The sequence below is a fragment of the Meles meles genome, chromosome 1 (genome assembly GCF_922984935.1).
Source record: "Meles meles chromosome 1, mMelMel3.1 paternal haplotype, whole genome shotgun sequence".
In the NCBI taxonomy this organism is placed as follows: domain Eukaryota; kingdom Metazoa; phylum Chordata; class Mammalia; order Carnivora; family Mustelidae; genus Meles; species Meles meles.
In genome coordinates this window covers 181,221,447-181,236,147 of record NC_060066.1, presented here as the reverse complement: position 1 = coordinate 181,236,147, position 14,701 = coordinate 181,221,447, and the positions used below count along the sequence as shown (strand labels likewise).

At 38.9% G+C, this 14,701-nt stretch overlaps 2 protein-coding genes across 3 annotated transcripts in view; both read right to left on the bottom strand.

Moving 5' to 3' along the window:
- TESK2 (testis associated actin remodelling kinase 2) overlaps window positions 1-14,701 on the bottom strand; it is a 133,850-nt gene that overhangs the window by 77,197 nt on the left and 41,952 nt on the right. The window lies entirely within an intron of this gene.
- On the bottom strand, window positions 8,273-8,574 carry LOC123944737 (60S ribosomal protein L36-like). Its single transcript, XM_046010072.1, is given in 2 exon segments — window positions 8,273-8,346; window positions 8,349-8,574. Coding segments are annotated over 2 exon segments (300 nt in total).

The following is a 14,701-nucleotide window of genomic DNA, read 5'->3' as shown; positions in this document are numbered from 1 at the left end:
CCATTTGTAATTTTTATATTCATAGTGATTTTGTTTAGCCTTTATCTTATTTTATTTTAAAGATTTTATTTATTTGACAGAGAGAGAGACACATTTATTTGACAGAGGGAACACAAGCAGGGGGAGTAGGAGAGGGAGAAGCAGGCTTCCCACAGAGGAAGGAGCCAGATTCAGGGGTTGGGGGGTAATCATGACCTGAGCCAAAGGCAAACACTTAACTACTGAGCCACCCAGGCACCCCTAGACTTTATTTTAAAATATTAATCAGGGGTGCCTGGGTGGTTCAGTCAGTTAAGTATCTGTCTCTTGATTTTGGCTCAGATCATGATCTCAGGATTGTGAGATCAAACCTCACATACGGCTCTGCTCTAGGCCTGGAGCCTGCTTAAGATTCTCTCTACCCCTTTGCCTCTGCCCCACCCCACTTCTGTCTCTCTTCCTCTCTCTCTCTTTAAAAAAAAAAAAAAAAGAATATGTGTGTGTGTGTGTGTGTGTAAACTACAAATAAAAAGCATATTTTAGCCTTGCCCACAAATAAAGTCATTAATGTGCGTACTCTACCAACTTTTCCCCCCAAAGAAACAGTCAAGATTAAACATTTTACAAAGAAACACTGATAAAGTTAGCAAAGATATATCACACTCCTTTTCTCTCCTTCATCAATCTATAATTTGTCTTGGCAAGCTATCTCTATTTCACTTGCGGTCACTTCCCTCTTCCCTTTATTACATACAAATAAGTCTAGTCTGTTTTGTTTTGTTTGGTCTGTTATTATACTTTTCTTCTGATATCCACCAGCATCTCTCCTCTTTAATTTTTCTTCTTGCATGGAGTGGCTTCTGATTGCCATCTCTTCAAACTATTCATTTATAAGAGGGTAAAAGCATCTGACTACCTCATCAAGTTTTCTACAATAATTTTGCATATTGAAATCTATATTTCTACTACCTTAGTTTTCTTTTACTCCTTATCATAGACATGGGGTATCATGTTGATGCTTTATAATTATGAATGACAGTAACTTAATCGCCTATCAATTTCACTTCAGGGAACTTCATTAAAATATTGTTATAATAAAAATTATTATAATAGCAATACTATAACTATTATTCATAGTACTTGTTATATAGTAGGTTCTGCCATACACACATATACACACACACAAACATTTAGTCCTCAAAATAATTCTGGGAAGTAGGTATTATTAATGTTCCCCCATTTTACAGATATGGAAACTGGGCACAAAGAGATTAAAGGACTTTCTCAAGATCATACATCTAGTAAATGACAGAGCCAGAATTTGAACCCAAATAATGTATACATTGGGCCTGAAAGGCTTGAGAACTAATCTAAGGAAAAAGCATTGCATGCACACTACCTAACAATTATTCTGCCAAGAAATAATAATCTTGATCTTGTATGTACCTAACAACACAGAACTGTAATGTCTAAAACAAAAACTGACAAAATACAGGCAAATTAGACAAAGCCACAGTCTTCATAGGATATTTTAACATACTTCTCAGAAACTGAAAGTTCTAGGGGAACCTGGGTGGCTCAATGAGTTTAAAGCCTCTGTCTTCAGCTCAGGTCATGATCCCAGGGTCCTGGGGCTCTTTGTTCAGCGGGGAGCCTACTTCCCCCTCTCTCTGCCTGCCTCTCTGCCTACTTGTGATCTCTGTCTGTCAAATAAGTAAAATCTTTAAAAAAAAAAAAAAAGAAAGAAAGAAAAAGAAACTGAAAGTTCTAGAAGAGAAGAAATGAGTATGGATATGGTACCTTTTAATAACAAAATTGACATGCTTGATCTAATCTTGTCCCAATAAAAGTAGCCTTTATTTATTTATTTTCAAGTCCATATGAAAATATTTACCAAAATGCATGGATGCTACATCATAAAGGAATTCTCAAAAAATTTCAAAGAATGTAGTTCTGGGGCACCTGAGTGGCTCAGGTGGTTGAATATACAGCTCTTGATTTTGGCTCAGGTCTGATCTCAGGGTCATGGAATCCAGCCCTGCATCAGGCTCTTGTGCATGGTGCAGAGTTGGCTTGGATTTCTTTCTCCCTCTCCCACTCATGCTCTCTCTCTCTTTCTCTCTCTCTCACTTTTTAAGATTTTGTTTATTTATTTCACGCAGAGAGAGCAAAGGAGACAGAGAGAGAGACAAAGAGCAAGCACAAGCAGGGGGAATGGCAGGCTGGGGAGAAGCAGGCTTCCCACTGAGCAAGAAGCCCAATGCAGGGCTAGATCCCAGGACCCTGGAATCATGACCCGAGCCACCCAGGCACCCCCCATGCTCTCTAAATAAATAAGTAAATAAATAAATATTTTAAAAAGAAACTTTAAAAAGGGGCGCCTGGGTGGCTCATGGTTCAGACGGTTAAGGATCTACCTTCAGCTCAGATCATGACCCCAGCGTCCTGGGATCAAGCCCCACTTTAGGCTCCCTGCTCAGCGGGGAGTCTGCTTCTCCCTCTGCCTCTGCTGTTCCCTCTCCCCATGTGCATGTCTCTCTCTCTCTGTATCTCTCTGTCTCAAATGAATAAATAAAATCTTTTAAAAAATTAAAATAAAAACTTAAAAAAAAAAGAATGTGGTTCCAAAACCACATTTCCAAACCACTATGAAATAAAATTAGAAGTGAACAATAAAAAGATAACTAAAAACAAGCACAGCAGAAAATACTGTTTACTCAACGTCTCTTTTCCCCCTTTTCTTAACTAACAGGACCCAAATAGGTGGCAGTGTGCTTAGTTAATTAAAACATCCAATCTGGCAGTCTTCCTTGCAGCTAGAGTAGCCAGGTAACATACTACTAAGTAAAGAGATATGAGTAGGAATTGCTAGGTAGGGATTCTGGAAATGCTACTGTTTTCCTGATGAAATTGTCCTCTATCCTTTTTTTTAGCCTGGAGTAAAGATGCAGTGCTTCTATCAGGAGCAGTTACTTTGTAACCAAAGGCCAGAAGTCCTCCACTAAACACAGAGGAAGCCAGAAAAGTCTGATTTGTTGATGACTTTCTTAAGCAGGTGCCCAACATAAACATTTCTCAAGACTGCTTGAGAAAAATTAATCCCTTATTTGAATAAGCCAATGTGTTCAGGTTTCGGTAATATACTGCCAAAGACAATCCTAACTGATTTGCAAAAGATTCAAAATAAATGAGTTCAACCAAAAAATGCCAGAAAAAAGAAAGTATAATAATAAAGATAAAGGCAAAAATTAATGAAATAGAAAACAAAGAAATAACTGAGAATTTCAACAAACCAAAAGCTGATTTGGGAATTTAAAAAAAACTAATAAGGAAACATATCTTTTAAAAATAAAAAGAAAGAAAGAAAAGAAACATATCTTCAGTGATTCTGGATTTTTTTAAAAAATTATTTTCTGGCCCCTGCCTATCCCTCTAGACTCATCAGAGTCTTGTCATTCCTCTACATGCATCCAGCAGGCTTGAACCAAAGCAAATTTCTCACCATTCCTAGAATATCCCTATGTGCCTCCACACATGCTTTTCCTACTGCTTGAAATGTCCTTTCCCTTACTTGTGCACCAGATAAGCTATATTTTCTTCTTCAGGAAAAGTCAAGGGTGACCTCCTCTAGGAAGACTCTAACCCTTCAAACGTTTATACTGGTGCCCAGTATTAAAACCCTTGGTACCCTATGCATACTTTCACACAATTAGCAAATATGTCTTAAGCAATTTCAGGCTCTTGCTAAAGCTCATTTTAGCAAATACTGTGTTTTAAATATATTTCCTGTCTTCTACCCTAAGCAAAGAGCTCTTTTAGGGCAGGATTTTATTCCTCTATCCCTAGCACCTAGCTCAATGTCATATACCTAATGAGCATTAAATAGGTGCTGAGTAAATAAATGAATGACTAAGATAACAAATGACTACAATGTTTATCACATGCTGAAACAGAAATACCAGCAGAGTGCTATGTGATCACAAAAAGAAAGCAACCAACCCTCTCACTTTCCTTGCTGCAAAATGATACACCCTAGAATCAACTTTTTGTAGTATCTTTCACATGCTTTCATATATGTTTACAGAAATACTTCTATGAGATGAGTGAATAGAAGTTGTACATGCAACTTGTGTGCTTCTAGTTTTTGTTTTCCCAACTGAATTATTAATTAAGGTGAAGGATCTTAGCAGGTATTCTGTGCAGCAATATGAACACAGTAAAATTTGCTACCTGATAAATTATTACTTGATGTCACCAGCCCACTGAGACATCTACAAAATTCATTACTAATTAGACCAACTTTCCACACAAGCTCTAGAGGAAATATTAAATGTACTGGACATGGCCAAAGGTTGCTGTATGTGAACCTTCGGTATACATATTATAGAAATATAGAAATATAGTGTCTCCTGTAAAACACCATCATTTCCACACACACACACCAAACAGTGAACCTCCCCAGAAGAGCTCCCTCTCTGAAATCCCCTGTACCTCAAAGAGGTTGCAGAACCAGATAAATGCAACAAGGAAAACAATAGGAAATTGAGAAAGAAGTAGTTTTGACAGACAATAAGGATATGCAACAAAGACCATTATCAAGGTGCAAAGCCCAAAGCAGCACTGGACTGCTATCATCCTCTTTCTCCCATACTTTTCCATGCTAAACTCCTTCAAAAAGGGTGGTGGAGGGTGGGGAGGAAGTCTGTTTTCCTCTTTATACTCTCTTTTATACATCTCTGTAATACGGTGTCCGCCCCTTGGAATTTATGTTTAGTAGATCTGTCACATTCCCTAATCTTTAGGAACCTATCTCTGACTGCTACTTGTCTCTTTTCCTTCTTCACGCCCTCCACAAACAAAGGTAGTTAAGGTTCAAGCCTTGCTGCTTTAGTGTCTCTATCCATACTCTTTCCTTGATTATTTCTGACACTGAAAACATCTTGATGGTTAAAAACGTGCTCAATTCCTGTATAACACTGCTTTCATGCCAGAGTAATACTGTACAAAGAAGTGTTTTCTCTATATTTGATTTTCCTTGATCTCATTTTTTTTTTTAGTAGCCCAACATGGGGCTTACACTCATGACCCTGAGATCAAGACCTGAGCTGAAATCAAGAGTTGGACACTTAACTGACTGAGCCACCCAGGCATCTCAATTTTATTCCTTTTTAAAAAGACGTATTGGAGCACCTGGGTGGCTCAGTGGGTTAAAGCCTCTGCCTTCAGCTCAGGTCATGATCCCAGGGTCCTGGGATGGAGCCCCACATCAGGCTCTCTGCTCAGTAGGGAGCCTGCTTCCTCCTCTCTCTCTACCTGCCTCTCTGCCTACTTGCGATCTCCGTCTGTCAAATAAATAAATAAAATCTTTAAAAATAAATGAATAAAAATAAAGATAAAAATAAAAAGATTTATTTATTTATTTATTTTTGAGAGAGAAAGAGAGAGAGAGAGCAAGCATGAGCAGGGGGAGAGGCAGGGGAGACAAAGACTCTTCGCTGAGCAGGCAGCCTGATGCAGGACTCTATCCCAGGACCTCAGGATTATGACCTGAGCCGAAAGCAGACACTTAACTGACTGAGCCACCCAGGTGCCCCCCCAATCTTTTTTTTTTTTTAAAGATTTTATTTATTTGTCAGAGAGAAAGGGATCCCAAGTAGGCAGAGCAGCAGGCAGAGAAAGGAAGGGGAAACAGGCTCCCTGCTGAGCAGAAAGCCTGATGTGGGGCTCGATCCCATGACCCTGAGATCATAACTTGAGCTGAAGGCAGAGGCTTAACCCACTGAGCCACACAGACGCTCCCAATCTTATTCTTGATATTGAAGTTTCCCTTAATTTTTTGACTCTGTGGAGCAATTTAATTCTGAAATGACTGGTCTGATATGAGGAGACAAATATGGACAGCCAGACACGCACATAAACACACATCTTGCTCATTGGTGTTTTAGAGTTAGGGGTAGTTCAGCTCACTCCCAGAACTCATTACTTTGTTCCTCAAAATAGCCTTGGTATAAACTGACATCTCAGTCAGAGCAGTAACACTAAAAGCTGGTACTTCAGATTTGCCTAATGGGCTTTCTCCTAACCTTCACTCTCAGGTAGAACACGCGCTACCTCACATCATCCTCACCGTCTGGCTCCAGTCATTTTGCAAAAGCTGCCTTACATACCTCCAAGACTATATATCTAACTCTTCTCTGATACAGTGACTATTAAAACATACAGTCATTACATCTTTTTTTTTAAAGATTTTATTTATTTGACAGACAGAGATCACAAGTAGGCAGAGAGGCAGGCAGAGAGGGGGGCCGGGAAGCAGGCTCCCCGCTGAGCAGAGAACCTGATATGGGGCTCGATCCCAGGACCCCAAGACCATGACCTGAGCTGAAGGCAGAGGCTTAATCCACTGAGCCACCCAGGTGCCCCCAGTCATTACATCTTTTTAGAACAGGATCATACGCAGTGTTGATGAAAACACTTTTTACAGTGAGGTCACAGAGAGGTAGATAGAATAGCACAAACACAACCACGAATAAGAAAATAGAGAATTAGAAAAATAAATTCTGGAGTATTTGCAGATTCAGGCTGCGACAATGATCACATTTAAAAGAAAAATGATTCACTGTCTTGCAAATGTCACAAGTTGTAGTTTGAGAAGCTAAAAAATTATAGGCAGTTAGGGCAATAAGACCGCTGAAGCAACACCAGCATTTTAAGACCCAGTATCTTCTTTCTCAGATAAAGGAGACAGAACTACCAGAGTACCAAGCACAAAAATTAAATATATTACAACAAAATAACACTCACATACTAAAATATTCCCCTTAGTACTTTTTTATTATTATTTAAAATCAATTAACTAGGGGCTCCTGGGTGGCTCGGTGGGTTAAGCCTCTGCCTTCGGCTCAGGTCATGATCTCGGGGTCCTGGGATTGAGCCCCGCATTGGGCTCTCTGCTCAGCAGGGAGGCTGCTTCCCTTCCTCTCTCTCTCTGCCTGCCTCTGCCTACTTGTAATCCCTATCTGTCAAATAAATAAATAATTTTTTTAAATCAATTAACTAGGGGTGCCTGGGTGGTTCAGTCAATTAAGCATCTGCCTTTGGCTCGGGTCATGACCCCGGAGTCCTGGGATCCAACCCCACACTGGACTCCCTGTGCATCAAGGAGTCTGCTTCTCTCTTTCCCCCTGCTCCTCCCCCTACTTGTGCACATGCTCTCTCTCTCTAATAAATAGATAAAATCTTTTTTAAAAAATCAATTAACTAGCATACAGTGTATTATTAGTTTCAGAGGTAGAGTTTAATGATTCATCAATTGCACATAACACCCAGTGCTCGTTACATTAAGAGCCCTCCTTAATGCCCATTATTACCCAGTTACCCCATTGCTCCACATCCACCTCCCCTCCAGCAACACTCAGTTTGTTTCCTATAGTTACCTTTTACTTTCTTTGTAACACAACTGTTAATACTGCTACAGATATAGAGTTTGCATGACAACTCCATGTGCACTAAATAATAAATGTATAACCATGAATGTGAATAAATCAATTTTTCAGTACCCAAGCAGATGGCAGATATCTGGCTCTTTTAGTTTATAAGTTTACTGTTTTTTATAGCTTAGCACTTCCAGACATGGTGCTATCAATTTAGGAAATATATAATAGAGGAGAAAGTAGGAACTTAAGCCTCTATCTTACATAACTAGTTATATACTTAAAACACAAACTGAATCAGGTTGAACTCTATAATATAGTGTGTGTGATTGTGTGTGTGTGTGTATATACACACACACATATACACATACATATACACATAACTGTATTCTAGAAATAGTATAAATTTGTATAAATATGTAAAAATTCATAAAAATAATCTTTCAGGCACTGGGGTGCCTCAGTCAGTTGAGTGTCCCAATCTTGGTTTTGGCTGGGGTCACGATCTCAGGATCACGGGATTGAGTCCTCTGTAGGGCTCTGTGCTCAACAGGGAATCTGCTTGAGATTTTCTCCCTCTTTCTCTGCCTCTCCCCTGCTAACTCTCTCTCTCTAAAATAAATAAAATTTTAAACAATATCTTAAAAAATAATAATAATCTTTAAAATTTTTCTAAGATTATCAAAAGTAGGTATAATATTCCATTCATCAACTACACAGCTAATAATTCATATCCTAGCTGTACCATTTACCTTATTGGTAAAACACTAAATATTTTTGGACCTCAGTTTCTTTCCTTCTTCTTTCCTTTCTTTGTTTTTCAAGTTCCAAAAGCTCTATTACCCCTCTAGGGGTGGGGTTCAATCTTTTTTGGCTGCTACTTTCCTCACGGCTCCCAGTAGATTGCTCAGCTCCCCTCTCTTCCTCTTGGCACTCTTTTCTTGATGAACTAGAGGACACGCTTGTCCTTGGAGACCCTGAGAAGCTCCATGCCACAACACTCATATGAGGTGAAGCCACACACCTCTTGAATCATGTCCTGCAGGAACTTGGTGTGCTTAGGGAGGTGCCCACAGGGGCGGCTGTGTCTTGGCCTGCTCATCTTCTTAGTCACCTTGTGGCCCTTGCTGAGGCCCAAGTTCACAGGGTAGCACTGAACCATGGCTGCTGCTTCTTAATCGATCCACAGTAGAAGTAGTTTCCTCATTTATAGAAGTATAACTACTTATAAGATTATTGTGGTAATTTAAAAAGATAATATATACAAGTTCTTAACACAGTACTTAGCACAAAGAACTCAAAATCTTAACTGCATATGTGACAGAAATAATAATAACTAGCCCTTATACAGGATATATTATGTGCTAGACATTATTCTAGTATTTTATATATACTAGCTCATGACATCTCTCAACAACCCTATAAGGTAGGTACTATCATTATCTCCATTTTGCAGATGAGGAAACTGAGGCACAGAAGTCAAGTAACTTGCCCAAGGTCAGAAAGCTTGTAAGTGGTAGAGTCAAAAAAAAACAGAGGCAGTCTAGCTCCAGAGTCTCTCTCTCTCTTATGTTGCCTCTCAATGCATTCTCTCTTTTTTTAATTCTTTTTTTATACTGAAATATAATTGACATACAATGTTATATAAGTTTCAGAGGTACAACATATTAGCAAATTCTATACATTCTTAAACATATATATGAGGTTTTTTCCTCATGCAACAAATATTTAGCAAGTACCCTCTACATGGCAGAGTCTATACTAAGTACTAAAGACACAAAGATGCAAAACAAAGGGAGGTTTGACCTAACAGAGAAAGGCAAACATGTTAAAAAAAAAAAGTCATAAAAATCACTGCTCTGATAAAAGCTACAGGGTATATAGGAGACACAAAGGAAGAAACAGACGATCATGCTATGAAAAATACAATAATGATAAGAAGGCATCTGCAATGAAAATGAAAATGAAATCACATAGAGACATTGAGGTGGCTCTGTCAGACTCTTGATTTCAGCTCAGGTCATGGTCTCTGGGTTATGAGATCAAGCCCCACATCCACTTGGCGCTCAGTGTGAAGTCTGCTAGAGATTCTCTCTACCTCCCCTTCTGCCCCTCCTCAAATAAATAAATAAATAAATAACATCTTTCTAAAAATTCTCTCTCTCCCTTTGGCCCTCCCCGCACAGGGGTGTGCACTCTCTCTCTCAAAAAAAAAAAAAAAAGATTGCAACTCATCTCATTAGGAGCCTCACCTTCTAGCTTCAAAGACTCAAGCTGCCATATGAAGCATATCAAGCTGAAGCCCTCAATTCAACAGACCACAAGGATTTGGATGCTGCCATCAAGCACAGAGCAGATCCTACCCCACTTGAGCCCAAGCTCCAGCTGACACCTTTATATTTTTCTAAGTTTCCTTTTATTTATTTAAGTAATCTCTATATCCAGCATGGGACCTGAACTCGTAACCCTGAGATCAGAGTCACATACTCTTCCAACCGAGCCAGCCAGGAACCCCGCCCAAGCCAACACCTTGACTACAGCTTTATGAGTCATGCCTGGACTCCTGAACCACAGAAACAAATGTAGTAAATACGTGTTCTTTTCAACTGCTGCATTCATGGTAATATTGCCATGCAGTAATAGGTAACTAATATGCTATGCTTCCCTTTGCGTTGCATTTGCCCTTGTAAATATTTAATACAAATATTTACCATTAGATTATAAATTCTATAAGGGTGAGAATAGTAAGTCTTAATCATTACCATATCTCTGCACTCAGCATAGTGCCTAGCATACAAAAGAACTACAATATAATTAATGGATGGATGGACGCCTACTCTATGCTGAGCACAGTACTGTATCCTAGAGAAACAAAAATAAATAAGACACGGTTCCTGTCCTCATGGAGCTTAAAGTTACATGGGTGACAGACACTTTAAACAGATAATTTCAACAGAATATGATAAATGAAACAGAGATTTCTGTGAAGACAATGGGTATGTAACTCAGACTGCAAGGGCCAGGTATGGGTAAATCTTATACAGTCAGGATTTATGATGAGCAGGTGATATGCTTTTATATATAGGAAATTCTAAAAAATAGGGACACTTGGGTGGCTCAGTTGGTTAAGCAACTGCCTTCGGTTCAGGTCATGATCCCACAGTCCTAGGATCAAGTTCCACATCAGGCTCCTTGCTCAGCCGGAGAGTCTGCTTCTCCCCTCTGCCTGCCACTCCCCCGTTTGTGCTCTCTCTCTCCCCCCTTCTCTCTCTCTCTGACAAATAAATAAATAAATCTTAAAAAATAATAATAAGAGAGTTTGGCAAGGTTACAGGATACAAGACAAATGTGGTATAATCCATATACTGGAATATTACTGGGCCATAAAAAGGGAGGAAGTGCTGATATACACCATAATATGGATCAATGTTGAAAACAGTATGCTAAGTAAAAGAAATCAGTCACAAAGGCTATATATTATATGATTCTATTTACATGAAATGTCCAGAATAGGCAACTCCATAGAGACAGAAAGTATAATAGTGGTTGCCAAGAGCTGGGGGAAGAGAGAAATGGGAAATAACTAATAATGAGTACAGGTTTTCTTTTTAGGATCATAATTTTCTTTTTAAGATCATAATTTAATTAGTGGTAATGGATACACAACCTTGTAATTATACTAAAAAAACATTGAATTGTATATTTTTATAATATATTTTTTAAGATTTTATTTATTTATTTGACAGACAGAGATCACAAGTAGGCAGAGAGGCGGGGGTAGGGGAAGCAGGCTCCCCGCAGAGCAGAGAGCCCGATATGGGGCTCGATCCCAGGACCCTGAGATCATGACCGGAGCCAAAGGCAGAGGCTTAACCCAATGAGCCACCCAGGTGCCCCTGAATTGTATATACTTTTTTGAATTGTATATTTTTAAGAGGAAAATTTTATTGTATGTAAATTATTTCTCAGTAAAGCTATTATTAAGAAGAAAAAAAAGAGCCACATTGATACTTTCTCCTGGAACAGGATTCCAGGTTTTACAGGTTTCACAATACATACTAAAATACGGAGTTATATCATGGGGTAATAAAAGGTTAGTTATCTCAAGACACTGGAAGAATCATCTTCCTAGAAAGTCTCCTTCCAATCATACTCCCAAACAAGGACATAAAGAAAGTAAGAATCTTCTACTGTATCTCAACAGAAGCACTTCTTTTTTTTTTTTTTTTTAAGATTTTATTTATTTATTTGGCAGAGGGAGAGATCACAAGCAGGCAGAGAGGCAGGCAGAGAGGGGAAGAAGCAGGCTCCCTGCTGAGCAGAAAGCCTGATGCGGGGCTCGATTCCAGGACCCTGGGATCATGGCCTGAGCCGAAGGCAGAGACTTTAACCCACTGAGCCACCCAGGTGCCCCAACAGAAGCACTTCTTAATTGGAAACATTAAACAGGTTGTCAATCACTGCTATAATGGAGCTGGACAAATTTTCCACTGACCAGAGGATGACAGACTGGGACGCCTGTGCCATTTGGTTTTACATTTTTCTCTCTTACTTTACAAATGAACATAAAAGCACTAATGTCATCTCCACTTACATATGTTTCAGTCCTTTCCTAAATAGATTTCAGTAACATCCAAAATATTCTAAGTCATTTTTCTAGAAACAATGAAATTTATCCTAATCTGTATTTCATGGGTTTTTTTTTAAATAAAAAAGTAAAACTTAATAACCAAAGGTAAATATTGAAGCTCACAAATTATTATAAATACAAATCCAACCTATTTTGTTTCTAAAAGTATATTCTCACTGAATTCAGAATAGAGGTTAAAGAATTCTTTCATCTTCTCTAACACTTTTAGGCCACAGATTTATAACCTCAGCACTCCTGACATTTAAGGCCAGATAATTCTTTGTTGCAGAGCACTGTCCTGTGTATTACATAATATTTTTTGTCAACCCTGGCCCCTACCCACTAGATAACAGTAGCACCCCCTGCCTAATTGTGACAACCAAAAATAACTCCAGACACTGTCAAATACCACATAAGGGGCAAAACTGCCCCCAGTTGAGAAACACTGCCCTACTCCATCTGCCTTAATTATTTCCTAACAGCAAATTAGCTAAACTCATCATTAGCCTTAAAAAACAAACACATTCTTGTGAAATACAGAAGCTGAATATACCTAAAAGAGAAGGTTTCTTTGTGTTGGGGGGGGTTGAATAAATCCATTTCTGAAATTATTATAAAACCAATCATTTATGTGCATTTTAAAAGTATTTATGTATATTCTCAAACATAATGGTATGAGAAAAAAAACTAAGCTTCACTTCTTTTTTTTTTTTTCAAAGATTTCATTTATTTATATGACAGAGAGTGAGATCACAAGTAGGCAGAGAGGCAGGCAGAGAGAGAGGAGGAAGCAGGCTCCCCGCTGAGCAGAGAGCCCAATGCGGGGCTTGATCCCAGGACCCTGAGATCATGACCTGAGCTGAAGGCAGAGGCTTAACCCACTGAGGCACCCAGGCACCCACTAAGCTTCACTTCTAATGAACTTAGATTTCCTTCTACACATACCTTTCCCAGAATACAAAAAGTACCAGCTTCTCTCTCTTTTCTCTCCTCATAATCAAATCATATAGATATTGAAAGGGAACTTTATATACAAAACCTTCTAGTTCTATCATGGTAACTGTGGAACAATGTCTCATTTATAACCTAAAATACATGTTACCCAAAAACAGTTTAACCTTTTTTTGCAGTCCTGAGACTTAAAATTCATAAAAACAGCCCAAGTTTAACCAATGAAATTATCAGGTTTGTTAATTTAAGAAATGTGCATACCTCTGACAGTCACAATCCAAAGAGCCCAAGTTCCTTCCAAATCAACTGCTCAAACAGATTATTTTTTATAGCTATAGCTATACAACTAAATAAGACTCTTAAGATGAGATAATTTTTAAAAATAATTTTTAGTAAAGAAAACAACAAACTGGGGCGCCTGGGTGGCTCAGTGGGTTAAGCCTCTGCCTTCGGCTCAGGTCGTGGTCTCGGGGTCCTGGGATCGAGCCCCACATCAAGGTTCCTGCTCGGCGAGGAGACTGCTTCCCCCTCCCTCTGCCTACTTGTGGTCCCTGTCTGTCAAATAAATAAATAAAATCTTAAAAAAAAAAAAAAAAAGAAAGAAAACAACAAACTATTCTAATTGTAATTCATGGGGCTCCTGGCCCACACAGTATACAATAAAGATCATGAGGACTTTGCTAGTCATGGTTTTTCATCCCTCATAAAATATAACCCAATAGCCTTTGTTACTTATCTAAAGCCAGGCTTCAGAACTAAATAAATAATAGTATCTATTGAACAGATAACATAACTAAGATCTATTTTTAAGGATGAATGACCAGAAGGTCCTAAATTCCTTTTTTTTTTTTAAGATTTATTTATTTATTTTACAGATAGAGAGAGAGATCACAAGTAGACAGAGAGGCAGGCAGGGGGAGGAGGAAGCAGGCCACCTGCTGAGCAGAGAGCCCAACACAGGGCTCTATCCCAGGACCCCGAGATCATGACCCAAGTCGAAGGCAGAGGCCTAACCCACTGAGCCACCCAGGTGCCCCACAGAAGGTTCTAAACTCTAAAACTGAATTCTGTTAAAGGAATACAAGCAAGCCACATAAATCAACATTCTTCAATGCGAAGTCATCCGTCAATCAGTCTTTCTTTTGCTATCTAAGGCAACTGAAAGTCCTTAAGTTACTTATATAATGTGTATCTCCCACACCAAAAGTCAAATATTTCCTTTTATTGCTACTGATACACTTTTTATTTAACATGACCTTTAAAACTCTGTAGTCATCTGTACTTTGTAATCAAAGATAAAAACTAACCATATCCTAGCTGCACTATATTTATCAAACCAGTGGTTGGCAAACTTTTTCTATAAAGAGTCAGATAGTAAATACCTTAGACTTTAAGGGCCATATGGTCTCTGTCCTAATTATTCAACTCTGTCATTACCGCACAAAGACAACCATAAAACATACACTGACAAATGGGTGTGTATGTATTACAATAAAACTTTATTTAAAAAAGAAGTGGTGGGGTGCCTGGGTGCCTCAGTGGATTAATCCTCTGCCTTCAGCTCAGGTCATGATCTCGGGGTCCTGGGATCAAGCCCCACATGGGCTCTCTGCTCATCAGGGAGACTGCTTCCCACCTCTCTCTGCCTGCTGCTCTGCCTGCTTGTAATCTCTCTCTGTCAAATAAATGAATAAAAATCTTAAAATAA